Source organism: Erithacus rubecula (genome assembly GCF_903797595.1).
Source record: "Erithacus rubecula genome assembly, chromosome: 18".
NCBI lineage: Eukaryota > Metazoa > Chordata > Aves > Passeriformes > Muscicapidae > Erithacus > Erithacus rubecula.
In genome coordinates this window covers 14,657,061-14,672,963 of record NC_136670.1, presented here as the reverse complement: position 1 = coordinate 14,672,963, position 15,903 = coordinate 14,657,061, and the positions used below count along the sequence as shown (strand labels likewise).

The window sequence follows — 15,903 nt, the reverse complement described above, 5'->3', positions numbered from 1 at the left end:
TAATTTCTTGGTAATCAATGTCTTTTGAAGTTTTGCTCTCAAGTATTTCAAAATTCTTCTCACATGGAGTAGCCAAATTTCATATAAAGCCACATTGCATGTACTGTTTTTCTTCAAAGTCTCTCATGTGTACATGGGAGAAGATAAACTGTATGTCTAAAATATGAACAGCCTTAAAGCCCGTAGGTTTTTTCTAGTCTATATGTCTAACAAAGGTTTAGTGTAGAGCTAAAATTCTCCAGTCTCCTATGCCAATTGTATGCCCAAAATAGCTTAAATACACAGCATTCCTTTCTTATCATGGAAAGCTACCAGGGATGTCACCACTTCTCTTAAACAGACTTACTATTTCAATGCAACAAACACATATAAGATTAAGTACCGAGACAATTTGTGCAGTCCTGACTAAGTCAGAGTTTTCCAGCTTAGCTTCCTAGAAATCATTGATGCTAGGTGATTCATATAGATACTGGAAAATAATGGGATGTCATAAACTCTCCTATGTAGTGCTGTATGTCCCTGGATAGGTAGAAGGAAGAAAGTACTCCCAAAGAGCAAAATGTTATGTACATCGTGTTTCTTTTGATTTCCCCTCTGTATTGGAATTTAAAATGCCAGATTTTGATGTCGCTATGACAGTGTACATTTGCTGGCACCCAGATGTCATTGTCCAGAATTTTTGTAGTTTTTTTTTTTTTTTTCATGTAAAGTGCTATGTCTGTCATGCTCCAATTTAGAGGCTAAAGGATTAGAAATAGCAATTCTGCTCTAACAGGGTAGTGGGTCTAGACCACTGTCTGCTGTATTTAAATCTGTGGTCTGTTATATATGAGAAATTATGTGGACTGTGAGTTTATGTGTGTATACACTGTAAAACATGATAATGGAAAGCTCACGAAGCTGCTTGACAATTTGTGATCATTCTAATGTGAACAGCAGGACAGCAAGATAAGACCTTTTGGTCTTCAAAAAAGTACACAAATGTTTTACCTTGCAGGGCCAAATGAGATCAACATTGACATGGGAGGGAATCCATATGGACAGCCTGGACCTTCTAACCAACCTGGATTGTGGCTTGACAATATGATGACCATGGAGCAAGCATCACGGGGTTTGCAAAACAGGTAGAATTGGGGAAGGTTTTAAGGTAATTCTAAATACAACTGTTTGCTGTCTGTCAGAAGAATATGACATGGAAATAAAATTGTGTAGCATATGCAATGGGGATAACAGATTTGAGCTAGAATTCCATTTCTGGAATGCTGGTCATCTGACACTGGATATTTTTTTAACCCAGCTCCACAAAAGGCATTGTTAACAAAGTCTAGTAACCACTGAGTTGGGAGGCACAGAAAAAAGAGATGGGAGACTGAAATTGTATCTCTGTGGCACATGGCAGAAACCAGGAGAAAACAGAATTTATATGTGTTCAAGGATGCATGGAAGGTGACTGGACATTTTAAGACATAAATTTGGGACTTAGGTCTTATTTAAGACTTAAGTCTCACTTCAGTCATCTGGGTGACTATAATACTTAATCATATCCTGGTCAATATATTATATAAAAACTGTTGTTTTCCTTGTGATGGTTGTAATGAATTTCTTCACTGAAAGAATGGAATGGTCAGGCGTTGGAATGGGCTGCCCAGGAGACACCATTCCTTGATGTGCTCAGGAAATGACTGGATGTTGCTGTAAGTGTCATTGACGAGGTGGTATTTGCTCAAAGTCTGGTCTCCGTGATCTTGGAGTCTTTTCCAACGTTATTGATTCTATGATTTTTGTGGGTTTTTTTTATTTATAGACAGCTAGTTAGAAGCTCTTTGGATGATCTCTTATGTTTGGCACCAAATATGGAAGGGCAGAGTGACGAAAGGGCACTTCTGGATCAGCTGCACACACTACTGAGTAATACAGATGTCAGAGGTCTGGAAGAAATTGACAGAGCCTTAGGAATTCCTGATCTTGTAAACCAAGTAAGTAAACAGATATTTTGGCCATTTATTTTCCAAGGACCAATATTTTGTTATTTGAAAAGAAAGTGAAGAGAGCCTCCTCATTTACTTTGTCTCCTCACATCCTCATGCTCGTATTCGTACATTTTCCTTTGGAAACCTTTACATTGACTAGTGATTTTCAATGGAGAAGCTCAGTATGGATTAAATTTCTTGTGCATGACAAGAAATATAAAGTGGCATAATCTTACAGAAATTTATTGTATAATGCCTTGGTTTATGTAGGTGGAGTTTGGGGTGCAATTCATTATAATTCTGTAAGATTAATTTGATGTAATTCTATTATATATATATATATATATATATATATATATATATATATATATATAATGTAATTCTATTGGGTTTCCTTACTAGTCTGCTGTCATGCTGTCAGCTGAGTTTAGGTTGTGGATTATTTGACTGGCAGTGATGTGGATAATTCCCTCTCCTTCAGTTCTAGGTTGAATTTGCATGGCTAGCAAATAGGAAAAAGAAATTCTGTGAGTAATTTGGAAGTTTCTAATACCCACATGACACTATCATTTGAACAAGTGGCATCAAACAGTGCAGAAGGACTTGAATGGTGACACTGGTTTGCTTGTGTATGTAGTGTGCAGCAAAATTGATTTTAAAAGGAATTACCATTATTATTATTAATCACTTTTGGTATTTCATTAGTTTGGAGACAGAACTAACAGGAGCTGTCCACGCTATGTTCTACCCAAGAAATTGCTGGCTGGTGTATTATGCTGCATTAGCTTTATTGCTTCTTTAGGAATTCTATATATACTCCTAGTGAAAGCACTTTTGTATCTGTTGAAGGGACAAGCTTTGGAACCCAAACAAGATTCATTTCAAGGTCAGGAATCTTCAGTTTTGATTGATCAGAAGCCTTTGTTATATGGTCAACCCTATCAAGGGCAAGGGGCAGCACTGCCAGGAGGTTTTAGTAACATCCAGGGACAACAACCATCTTTTAATTCAATGATGAATCAGATGAGCCAAGCAAGCAATTTTCCTCTACCAAGTATGCATCCCCGAGCTAACATGGTGAGACCTCGGAGCAGCACACCAAAGCAGCTGCGCATGCAGCTCCAGCAGAGGCTCCAGGGACAGCAGGTAATTTTTTGCTCCTATATTTACACTTCTTCATGTTTCAGAATAGAATCACTTGCACACGGAATCGTGTTGCTTTACATATATGGCAATGGACATTACAACAGAGGATTGAGAGGGTGGATTTTAACTTTTAGCAGTGCTTCATGTTGAAATGCCTGATGCCTGCAGGAGTATAAGAACATTTATTAGGACAAGTGCTTCTCCTTTGTCAGCCTCCCTGGCTACAGATTGGTTTGTTTAATGCTGCACTGTTTAAAGGGTTTTCCTTTTTGTGTGTTTGAGCTGTTTAAACAAATAGTTTGGTTCTTCAGGTACATCAGAGAAGGCAAAAATTAGCCATTGCAGTTTATGGATTCAAGAGGTCTGTAAAGAAAGTGTTTTTGCAGGAGTTGCCATTAGCTTGAAAATATCAGTATCTGAACAAAGTAATTTTCAACCCTAATAGTGCTAAAATATCTTTTTCTAAGTTCATGAATCAGACCCGTCAAACGCTTGAAATAAAAATGGAAAATCCCATCAGTGGCACTAATTCTGTGATGAGACCAGTTATGCAGCCACAGGTGGGATCCCAGGTAAGTACATATCACAGTAGCCACCTGTTTAGAATTTCAATCTTCTTTCATGGCTTTACAGCATTCCTCTTTGGTTTTGTTTCTCTGTATAATTTTTTAAGAGTTTTTTTTACCTCCCTTTACCTTCCTGTGATTTGCAGTGGAATTTATTCATTAGGTCATGCTGTCAATTCAGTATGCCAGGTTTTTCCACATAAAATGCCAACATTTGTTTAGCACCAATAACAATTTAATGAAAAGTTTTCTCTTAATATTTTCATTATTATTATATTTTGTACTGGCTGTGGGTTTTCCTTGACTGTCTGGGTCTTAGGAATGAGTTTGACTCTGACATGATTTTATTTGTAAAAACGTCTTCTAATATGATTTTTCTTCTCTTTGGGGGATAGCAGCAAGGTTTTCTTAATGCTCAAATGGTGGCTCAGCGTAACAGGGAACTAATAAGTCACCATTTTAGACAACAGAGGATGGCAATGATGATGCAGCAGCAACAGCAACCTCAGGCCTTCAGTCCACCACCAAATGTGACAGCCTCAGGAAGCATGGATAATGCTTTGACAGGCCCTCCAATGGCTCAAGTTCCTTCACAGCAATTCCCCTATTCATCTAATTATGGTACTAGTACTAACATGTTTAGCTTTTTTTTTTTTTTTCTCATTTGTCTGGTTTTCTTTTTTATTAATCCAAACTACCTAAATACCAATCATTCTGAAAAATGGAATACACTTCTACAAAAAAGGATGACTTTTCCCCTTCCAAGCACTGCAAGAAGATAAACTAGAAGTACTGGGTGATGATAACTGAAGTATTTTGTATCTGTCTCCTTTGTTTTATTTTAAGGAATAAGTCAGCAACCTGATCCTGCATTTAGTAGAGTATCAAGCCCTCCCAATTCAATGATATCAAGAATTGGACCCTCCCAGAACCCCATGCTGCAGCATCCTCAGTCAGCAGCAATGTACCAGTCCTTAGAGATGAAGGGTTGGCCCTCAGGAAGCATGGCCAGAAGCAGGTGAACCTCAGCATTAGGATTACAACCTGTTTCTCAAAAGGTGTCTTTCATTTCTGATGGAAGTAGAAACTATGCTAAATAGCATGTAGTGGGAAAAGGATTTACAAGGTGAAAAAATAACTGTCTAGTGTCTGTATTGTCCTTCATCCTGTTGTGGTTTAGGAAAGAAAATGATGAAGTGTATTTTATTCTTATCTCCATTGCATCATATTGCACCTCTACAATCTTTGTAACTAGAAGTAATGTTCAGTCTTTAAATATGAACTTAATATTTAAAGAAAAAATAACTTGGGGGGAGGGGGGCGGGGAAACAAAAAATATGAAATAGTGTTACAGTGGATGATACAACTATAGTAGTAGCCTCCAAAAAAGTTATGTAAGGCATTTGCATACAACTGTGCATTTCAAAAAACTTAAATTCCTTTTGGAAGGGGAGTTTCCACGCTGAACAGATACTAGTTAAAAATGGTGCAGGGAAGGCAATATATCAGTGTGTGAACTTCTTGGAAGGTGATTTCATTTTTGTACTGCAGCTCTTTTCCGCAGCAGCAGTTCAGCCACCAAGGCAGCCCAGCAGAGTACAGTGTGATGCACATGAATGGCAGCAGTGGCCACATCAGGCAGATGAGCATTAATGCCATGCCTATGGCAGCACTGCCCATGGCTCCAGACCAGGTAAGCTGTACATCAAGATGATGAAAAGATTTCCTGTCTCACAATGAACCCAAGCTGGGATTAGCTGTTGACTTTGAAATATCATGAGTAGGATCAAGCCTTAAACTGCCCAAAGAATGATTAAATACCCCAGAAAAAACCCCATGGACATTGTGAAATGCATCTGCAGCAGATGTTGAAAATTATATTTAATAGCTCTTACGAGTCAGGCTAAGAATCCTGATAGTGCAACATCCTTCTGGCAGACGTTGATAATAATTGCCCTTACAATACCTTAGAATAACTTGTGTATGTGTATCTAGAAACTGTGGAAAATTTAGACCCCTCATGTAAGGTGAAAATGCTAATAAGCAGGCACTGAAAAGAAAACTGAAGTACAGAATTTTTGTACACTTTGCTACAATCCTTCCACAAAATACCTAGAATGAGCAACATAATACTGACATAAGCTAAATCTATTCAACTAAAAAGTACCTAATGAAATTTTGTCCAGCATACCTGAGGAAGCAGTCGCAATAATGAAGACTTCTGGGGGAATAAGTGAAGTTTTGGACGACTTTAATACAACAAATGCCTTTTATAAAGAGGCCAATATAAAGGTGAAATGTCAGATTTTCAAATCTAAATGTCATAAAGATACCCAAATAGTGTGTTTAAGAAATTCTGGGACAGCATTTATTCTCTAGAAATTTATTTTCAAAGTGGAGCACTAAAAAGCTATTCTTCTGCTTCTAGGCATTGGTTGTCAGTAGTTCCTTCTTGCAAATGCAGTATACAAACCATTTCTTTCAGCAAAGATGTCTTCTCTGATGAAAGTATCTTTTCTTTAACAGAAATACTGCTGACATCTAGAACCACATCTTCAAACAAGAATGGCTGAATTCACTAATGTTAGAAAGGAAAGTGATGCATTCTTCATGGCAAGTTACACTGGGCTTACAGAAACCAGTGATAAATTTCCTCATCCAGAGGAAAACAAACAAAAACCCCCTACCCAACAAAAGTACATTTTAGCAGAGGGCAGCCTATGTATTACTGCATGATTTCAGGTACAGAAAAAAGGTCACTAATACTTTGACACTCTTCCTCTAGAAATGTAAATTTGATAAGGCCATTTAACAGATTTGATGGTAGACTCCTGGTATACCTTATCTATTTACTGTAGCTATCCAAAGCCCTTTAGCCAACAAAAAGGCAGACAAAAAGTGCCAGTGACACAAGAAGTGACAGTGGTAAGAACTTCCTGATTTCTCTCACAACAATATCTGACAGAGAATGTAGTTCTTAGCCTTGACTCTTTTATATCACTTCCTGAATATAGATGTTGCTTTTAGTCTATTACCTCAAGAGTCAGGGATTTCCCAAGCAAAATAGCAGTGCAAAATCAATTGGCACGAGCTAGTCCAAATACTGTCAGTTGAAGCCATGGGTTTAAAAAGAGATGATAAGCAATTTAAATTATTTAAAACACAATTGTGACTAATATTTACATAATGCTGTGCAGCTGAGTGCACTTTATAGAAGAATATATAATGGATTAATGCAATGTCTTTGATAAGGACTTAATATGAAGGCAGGGTGTACTCATGTTCCTTCTCAAACACAGTCTCTTAAGAATTATTTGAAAAGACTGCATAATGTAATGTTTTCTGTGTATGGAAATTAGAGCAATAATCTTTAATCTTTATTTGAAAATAACTTCAGAAAACTCAAGGCAAGACACTGCAGTCAGAATCAGAATTTTGCAGTCTTTTTGTGAGTAAATTTTGTAAATATGGTCTTTAAAACAATGTATTATACATATGTACTATATATATGACTTTTGTAGGTCACTAACTCATTTTTGCAGAGTTTGTGAAGCTAAATATTTAACAAAATTGATTTCTGGAAATGGAGTGTAGTTGAGGTCCAAATGGATTTTTTTAAAATTAAATTTAAGGACTTCGAAGCTGGGTGACTGTGGCAAACATATTTCTCTTCTTTGGTCTTCAACATTCATTTATTTTTACATCTTTAACATAGAGCTTTTTATAAAAAAAAAGACCAGTTGTTCATGTTTTCTCCACCTGTGAGCACTTTTGTCACCTTTTTTTTTTTACCTAAGGCAATTTAAGGCTCTGCATTGTAAGATCTTACAGCTTGTCAGGACAGATGTGTCTGTCTGTAATGAGTTGCCTTCTCAGTTGATGAATCTGGATGGAGTCTTTTTGGTCAATTTTAATGAACTCTAAATGTTCTTTGAAAATGTTTATCTGTTGCAAATATTTGTTTGTTATGTAACATCCAGAAATCTTTAAGGATATTAAACCCACACTTTAACCAATTGTCTACACCTCATTGGATTATTCTAATAGTAATGAATGTATTTTCTAGGCAGATTTCTGTCCATAGCAGTATTTAAGTCTGGTTACATGTTATTTGCTGATAGCATGGGGTTTTTATTTCCCCCTCCATTTTGGGTGCTTGAAATGAAGATCCCTTTGCACTTTTTGCAGTTACAAGGAATTAAAGTGCTAAACCTTCACAGGGTATGACCCAGAAATGTTCAGGATGTGTGGTGCTTCTGTTGTTGTTCATTCTGTAATGGCAAACTGATTACTCCCAAGTAAGTAAAAGAACCAAAAAACCCCCAACCTAATATGTGTTCCTTTTTGCTTATTCTTGGTACTGTTATCAAGAGGGGTTTTATTGTTCAGAATATTCGGTGATCTCCCATTTTAATAGAAGTAAGTTTCAATAGAAATATTCTCAAAAATTCATCCTTAGCGCCTAACCAGCTGTGTTTCCAAGGGAATGTAGTCAATTGCTCTATTTCATGGAAGCCTGTCTCTTCCATTAGTACTCAGTATATAGATTATCACAGCATTTATTTGAAATTTTCAGTCCATTTAATGTGCGTTTATAATGCAAAATTTTTAAGAGCCTAAGGAACTTTCATTTTTTCATTTATGGAACATATCTATTAAGTGCTGCTTCTGAGGGGTGAAAGGCAACAATCCCTTTTTATATCAAATCAGAGTAGAACAATATTTGTATTTTGTAGTTGTTCATTATACTGATGGAATCTACAAACACCGGTTGCTTTCATTAGGTGAGCTCTTAGATTATATACTGCTATATGCATCTTGCAGTACAATTTTTTTTTAAATTAGCAATTCTATTTATACATCTATGTATAACTGGTACCTATCTAACTGACATTATAAAGGTTCATCCTTTTCTCGTCTATTTAAGAATGTTGGAGCTTTCCAGTACCTACTTTTTTTTTTTCAATGAAAGGATTTTTAGTTTAAACTTGATGAAGGGGCAGGGGGCATTTTTAAAATGCATTGATGCCATCTTTCATGGCAGCACTAAATAGTACATCTAGTTGGAATCTGTTGACATTTAGTTACCACCATCAATTTTGCTGTGGTCCTATAGCAATAGATTTTCTGAATGTTTTTTTAAATAAAACCCATGTAACATATTCAGCAGTAAGAGATGTAGCTAGTACAGCAACCTCTGATCACTGCTGCACAAATGAGTGTTGTTTTGCAATGTCTCTGTTACTTTTTTGATCACAGAAACCATGTGTTTATTAAACTCGTGTGTAGTATACTTTTTCCCTGGCCTAAAGGACTGCTTCAGAAGTGAGATTCAGACCATGTTTCTGTCACAAGACAAACTTACTTGAATGTTGCACCAGTTAGCACACCTTTTATTATAGAATTTATGTGCAGACCACCAGATGACAGAAGATACACCAAGTGTGAAACCATGTAATTCTGAGAGCAATATTTTAAAAAATTCTCAGGAGAAGGCATACAGTATTGAGAATTGCATCTAAGTTTAGTTTATATTTTAAGTATTGCTTGAAATATCTGTTCTTTTATTCTGCAAAACAGAGAAGTCATGGGGACTGATTTATAAAAGAGTTGGTTGTAAGGTGCCCTTCAGGTTTTTGTGTTTGGATGTTAATAATAATGTAAATAAAGGCTTCTATTTAAAATCAGATCTTGGTATCGCTGTCTGAGCAAATACTTTTAAAGCTGATTATCCAGTAAGGTCAGAGAAAATTCCCTGCTATCACTGATGAAAACTGTGTATAAAGAATGATTTTACATTTTATCCTAGTTGGCTGTTAAAGATGAGGGAGTAACAACTGAGACCTTTCACTTATGAGACATATTTAGCACTGACACCAGCTAGAATTTGTCTTTTTCACTTAAATAGCAAGCTCCAGAAGAGCTGAAAGAAGAAGGTGGTATCTTCCCCCAAACTTGACAACAACATACCTTTCATTAAATATCAGCTGCTTCTTGAGTCACATCCAAGTCTCTCAGCTCAGTATTTTCCATAAAGGGACAAGGTAACTCTTCAACCTTCTCTGTGACAAGTAACAGGTGCAGTAGCACTGGCCCTGCAGGATTGTAACAGTCACAACCCCACCTGGGCAGAGACTAGGCTAAACACACAAGGGTGTGCAAATTCTGCATGCACGCTGGGAATGGCTGCTTTTCTCCGGAAAGCAGCAAAAATGTGAGGGTTTTGGGGAACTTAATTGTTTTTTTACTTACTTTTATAGATCCAGGATCTCATCATCTAGTAGACTTTTCTGATAATCCATGAAATTGTTAAGGTTATAATGAAAATACATGGCTAGATTAAGACAGACATTCATATTTTACTTCCATACTTAAAAAAGCTTGCAGAAAGTTTTGGGTAGTATATTTGACATACCATGTGGTACAAATAAGTCCAGTCTTAGTAAGCATATACAAAGAATTCCACTTCTGTTGTTTGAGTGGGATTTTTTTTTTCTCATTCCTAAATTCAAGTCCATTTTTTGATTAAGGGTTGTGGTATATAATGCCACTGATTTTCCTAACTGCAAAACCAGGAACGGTTTCAAAATAATTTCCATGCTGTATTTTTACACTGCATTTCTACAAGAACAAGTTAAGTTTGCATTTTGAAAAAAATACCTCTTTGTTAGTTAGGAGTGAAGGCCACAGTTGGTTGAGTCTGTCCCATGAGCACGCTAAGGCATTTGCCTTTAAGCATAGGTAGCAAGGTAACATGAAACAAATGAAAAATACAAATCTCGCCACTAGTGCCTGTACTACAATGTATGTATTAATGTTCCTATGAAACTACTCAAACAATTCTGTACACTGTGCTTCCTTAGTAAAATTATAGGGGTTTTTTCCCTGTGAAAGTCTTTGAACAGTAACTCTCATTCAGAGCATGTACTTTTTTGCAGAGTAAACTACAACTAGATTATTGGCTACAAGTATTGAACTCTCAGAGCTGACATTTGTAAAAATAAGTGTAAAAGTTACACTGCTAAACAAATGCTGCTTTCTTAAAGGAAGTGTTTTGGTTTTGAACATGCAGTATAATATTATCACATAAAAAATCTTCATACAAATCTGATTTTGTTAAAATTTAAGATATACATTTACTGAAACTTTTCAGTACTTTTAAAAATGAATAGATTCTGACTTAGCATTTGGAGAAATGGTGTGTGGGTGTTACACTCTTTTTTATTAACAAATTTCTTCACAACCTGAAAGAATTTATTTTCAAACAGTACACTGATCAATATTTACACAACCCCTCCAAAAATCTGGCATCCTGTTAGTCAAGATTTTCTCTAATCTTCATAGAGGTGACAATATGATGAACAAGTAGACATGGAACTAAAATGTATTCTCAGAGGAAACTGAAGAAATTCCATGGTGTTGAGAACACTTAGTGCTGCTGACTTCAGTTCCTGAATAATTTCAAAGTTCTTTTCAACCATTATCTTTACCCCAGTGATAAGCAAAAGCATTCTTGTTTTCTATATCTTGCTTTAGAATTGTACTTGGCTCTGAAGTTTTTCTCATGACCTCTAAAGACACAGGTCAACTGGAAATTGTTTGAAGGTCCCTTCAACTGTCTGTGTAAACACTGCTGCAGTGGCAGTCCTCTTTGGGATGTGGCTGGCTTTGCTCCTCTGTCAATTCCTGAATCAGCATTAGATGTGTCTTCTGGAAGTAAAATGTCTTTTGAAGCAGGTGAGGTATAATCCAAAGCAAAAAAGCAGGTACAGCAGTGGATTTCAGAGACCTGCATTTCCCATAATTTCACTGCTTATATTCAGCTCACTCAGAAGTGCAAACATTCTATCTATTTCAGCCTCTAAGTTTATCCAGTCCTTCAGGTGGATGTTACAATTCATTGAGTCTGTATATGGACTCAAGTCCTGGCATGTTTGTGTCCTCACAGAGGTGCAGCAGCTGGGGGAGATTAGCCCTCCCAGCCTTCCCACAGTTGTCCTCTTTAAAACAGAACAAATGCAGTTTAGTATATAACATTCTAGTCAAAAGTAGCAAGAAAAGTATTTTTAATGGTTCCACGCAGTAAAAAAGCAATGGAAACACCAATAAAAGCATGGCATGTATATGACACAAACAATCCAACAGTGTTTGAAACTTCAATCTGTATAGAGCTTGTTAATTTCAACCTTCAACCCAGTCTTAGATTCTCTTCAATTAGAAATAAAACCACTCCATTATATGAGCACTCCTCTCAGGCAGGATGATCAGACTTAGGCCTAGGAAGGGACTTGTACCTGTGTTTTCCACTGCACAGTTTGAGAGCACTTTATGATTTTTTAATGAATTAAAGTCTCTGCCTTCTTTTTAGAGATTGAGAGACAGTAACAGGAAATGGTAACTTTTTAATATACTTCAATTTGTACCACACCTTTGAGCTCTGGCAGTTTGAAAACTGGCAGACTCAGTTTGAGAACTGCCAGATCATCATCAAGTTTTAAAGGGCAGCTCAGTAAGAAAAAGGCAGTTTTAGACATAAGTGTGTCTTGTAGTGTACTTTCTGTTTTAAACTTCTCTTTTTCTGTTCACAGCACAAGGCTGTAGTTGAATAAAAGCAAGAAACTACATGATGCTGCCTCACTACTCATGAGAAATTACAGTCGGTTTTGTTCTTTCTTTTGATTGTGTGAAAACCACTAGGTAGCTGCTACTAATCAAATTTAGGACAAAACCAGGTACTGGTCTTTAATTTTTACTGGCAATTGACCATAATGGTTCTTAACTGAGCATCACTTGGCTTGTTTGAAACTGCCTTGACCTTAATACTCCAAGATTTCCAAAAAACATGTACAAGAGTTTTGTGCAGCAATAGTGTCAGTAATGATGGCAGTCTCATATTTCTTGTATAATTTAGAGGACTTTCCTCCTAAGTATTTTTGTGAGAATAGATGATGACTGTGAAAAAAAAGGTGATGCATGAAAAAGAGAAGGGAAAAGCTAAGTAAAAGGTTAATGCTTTTGGTAACTTGCTCCCAACTCACAGTGACTTGGCGATGATGGTCTCTTCACATCTGGCCATTTTCGACGCTGAAAATGCCTAATTTTCAAGTAGCAAAAGAAGAAAAAAAGTTAACCATCACCAAGAAAACAACAGCACCACAATCTGAAAGATGAGGAAGGAGAATTCAGCAGAATTTTGACTACTAAGATCAGAACAAATAGCTCCAATGTTTCCAAAGTGAGTGGGGTGGAAAGGTTTTTCAAATGCCCTTTCAGGCCAGGCCTTTCCATGTGTTCCCACTCCCGCACTTAGCTCTTTCAGCATGAAGGTAGTACTTGTAGTACTTAAGAATACTAATGTAAGGGTTTTTTTAAATGTACCTGTACTGCTCGTAGCTCCCTCTTTACGTCCTAGGTGAAAGAAAATTAACAATGTTACTAACAATTGCCTGTATCAGGTAAATCACAATTTAAAAAATAAGGACTCAAGATTTTAACAAATTTCCTGATGCCTTGAGTAACCTAGTATGCCCTGACGTCTGAGCAGAAGTCTGGAGCAGAACTCCAGAAGTCCCTTCCAATTTGAATGACCTGTGAGCTTCATAGTTGCTATGGGGTAGTTTCTCCCTCTTTCAACCAGCATTGTTCCTTCCTTGTCTTCTGCATCTCAGCAATATTTATCACTATGCTAAGGGTCGTTGTTAATGTTAAAAACATGACATAATACAAACTGAACATGTTTGTAATGAAAAATCTGAGAATGCAGACATCACCCTCAGCAGGACATTACTAGCAAAACTAATTCCTAAAATGCTTTTGACTGATTCAAGTTTCAGAAAGGTAAGAGTCCTTTGGGGTTCTTTGAAGAGTTTGTGAGTGCAATGGAAGAGGCACTTACCGAGATCCATGTTCCTAGTTCTTGGATTGCATTGCTTGTAGCCTCTGCAACTTCTGAGTTCCATGAGCTGGACATGCAGTTGATTAAGAACATCTCTGTCAAGCGTATTCACTGCATTAATTAGCTGCAATAAACAGGGGTTCTTGTTAGTAATGACTGCTCTGTAATTTGGTAACTTTTGGTATACAGGTAGCTTATTTGTAACAGGAAAGAGCCATGTTATACTAGTTTAACTACATCCTTCAGCAATACTGCATGATTTCAATTTATTGTTGATAAGTAATGATGTATTTCTTAAGCTGTGGTCTCAAGATCTGTGATTAGATACCTGATATGGATCGGTATTGAGATCAAAATACTCCAAAAATCCAGTAGCAAATTCACAGAAGAGGAAGTTGTGGGTCTCGTTGATTGTCCTCAAACACCAGTACGTGTTGTTGTTGGCACTGGTACAGGCACAGAAAGGGCCCACTGCAAATTGAAGAGTTATAAAGACATAAGCTACGTGCTTCTGTCTTTAGCACTGCTAATTAATTTCTGTTTGTGGTATTACTTTATTCAGACAGTTCCTCTCATTCTCACTCCTGAGGGCTGACGCAGAGAATGCCTTCGGCATCAACTCCTTGTTCTGTGCAAACCTAAGCCACATGACATGACTATTACAGTAACATCTTGTCTAGTGCTTTCTCTGCTTGTGAAGCATTCTAGATGGTGAGATATCTTGCAGATCAGTATACCGTATTCATATCTGTAGCTTATTTGCAGCTGGTTTACCTCCTTGCCTTTTGTGCAAGGAGGTAAACACTGAAACAGAGATTATTTACTATAGAGAAGACTATATGGTTTTGGTTAGAGTGCTAATAAAACCAGTAACTACTAACAACCCAACATCCCAGGCCAATCTAGCCAAAATTTGCTCATTTATTCATGGTTTACAGTATTCTTACATGTCCAGAGGGGAGCAGTTTGCCAGTGCTGGTTGTCGTGGGTGAAGCACGTCAGACCAGGCATGCTGCATGTGTCATTATTTTTAATTCTCTTAAGCAATTTGCGGAGTTTCTTCTTCCGTCTCTGCTCCCGCAGCAGCCACAGCCTATCTTTCTCCTGAAGGGCTTTCCTGAACACATGAAACATTAGGGTCACACAAACTCTGTTAGACTTGAACATACCTAAAACACCCTGAAACAGCTAATAAAATAAGCTGCTTGGAGGGAAAGAACCCACATTTTAAATTAATTGTGCTTCATACAAATAGAGATGACTCTGAAATTCAATAGCATTGGGAAAAAATAGCAGCCAAAGAGGCTGGTAGGCCCAAGGTTTGCAAAGTGCTTTTTTCAAAAGCAGAGACCTTATGTTAGAATTTACATGCATTTTGATATGGGTTTCGTTCCTTGCCCAGGTGTCTCTGTGTTTATGCTTTTTAATACAGGATAAATTGAATACTACTACTATTGCCTAGTGTGTAACTAGTGTGTACGGACCAAATATATTATACATTTTCCACATCCTCTCTCTTCACTTACCTTGAAGGATGAAGACTGGATCCTTTGTGTCTCAGTTTGCTCTTGTGTTTTGAATGGTAACTGGAAAATAAAACAGCATTGCTGGTGAACAACATCAAGACAACTGCCCCCGTTCTGATAATTACATACCAGACTGATATGAAGCAGATTTAATCCAGTGCCACCTTCTTCCCTTCAGTTTACTAGTGCAGGTGTTGAATAAAGGCAAACTTGCTCGACTGGATCAGGCACTTCCCAGCCTCACTGCATCTCAGATCCTTTGTCCACAGTGACACCCGGTGTGCTAACACTGCATTGCAACGTAAATCCTTGTCCAGCTACAAGTTACTATCACTTTAGCTTTAACTGGTTGTTTTTCTACATGAGGCACGTAGAATAAATAGATTGTAATTAAATTACATTTCTACAACTAATTTGTTCAGATAATGACAAGTTTGTACTGCTCCTGTTATTTTCCTTCTGAGTGCAAAAATTTGCACAGCTTTAGGGATGAGGTGTGGGGGTGTCCCTCCATTATTACTAGCTGGAAGTTCCAGGAAACTTTACAAGATGAATTGAACTGTCCCCAGAAAGAGCAGTATCTACTACATTCAGAAATAGGCAGAGTGTAAGCAAACATACACATTCTTGCTAGGTTATTATTGCTTTGCCTCTCCAGAAACTCTTACAGAGTTTTGCAGGAAATTCCTTTCTGCGGAACTACCAAAGTTAAAAAAAAAGAATAACCTCAGTCAATAGCAATATTTTCTTATTGATAAAGTTACTATCGACACCAAAACAGCAAACACAAACTTAATTTA

The 15,903-nt window shown here is 37.1% G+C and overlaps 2 protein-coding genes across 7 annotated transcripts in view; one reads left to right on the top strand and one right to left on the bottom strand.

Moving 5' to 3' along the window:
• Positions 1-9,369, top strand: part of NCOA3 (nuclear receptor coactivator 3) — a 52,653-nt gene extending 43,284 nt beyond the window's left edge. For all 4 annotated transcript variants that reach the window (XM_079321726.1, XM_079321724.1, XM_079321725.1 and 1 more), the window contains 8 exons: positions 998-1,124; positions 1,805-1,976; positions 2,820-3,116; positions 3,584-3,688; positions 4,078-4,303; positions 4,529-4,700; positions 5,234-5,375; positions 6,209-9,369. In XM_079321726.1, coding sequence (XP_079177852.1) covers positions 998-1,124; positions 1,805-1,976; positions 2,820-3,116; positions 3,584-3,688; positions 4,078-4,303; positions 4,529-4,700; positions 5,234-5,375; positions 6,209-6,220 — 1,253 coding nt within the window. In that variant the 3' untranslated portion in view covers positions 6,221-9,369. The remainder of the gene's footprint in view (positions 1-997; positions 1,125-1,804; positions 1,977-2,819; positions 3,117-3,583; positions 3,689-4,077; positions 4,304-4,528; positions 4,701-5,233; positions 5,376-6,208) is intronic.
• The window catches only part of SULF2 (sulfatase 2), a gene marked incomplete at its 3' end in the record, with an annotated part of 49,399 nt that continues 42,550 nt past the window's right edge, over positions 9,055-15,903 (bottom strand). For 2 of the 3 annotated variants that reach the window (XR_013776312.1, XR_013776313.1), the window contains exons 15-19: positions 15,104-15,163; positions 14,525-14,694; positions 13,906-14,048; positions 13,061-13,701; positions 9,055-11,682 (exon numbers count right to left, since the gene is read on the bottom strand). Coding sequence is in view for 1 of the 3 variants with exons in the window: in XM_079321735.1 (XP_079177861.1) it covers positions 12,745-12,776; positions 13,061-13,090; positions 13,578-13,701; positions 13,906-14,048; positions 14,525-14,694; positions 15,104-15,163 (559 nt within the window). Of the gene's footprint in view, positions 11,683-12,720; positions 12,777-13,060; positions 13,702-13,905; positions 14,049-14,524; positions 14,695-15,103; positions 15,164-15,903 lie in introns of all 3 variants that reach the window. The other variant, XM_079321735.1, reaches the window with a different exon arrangement.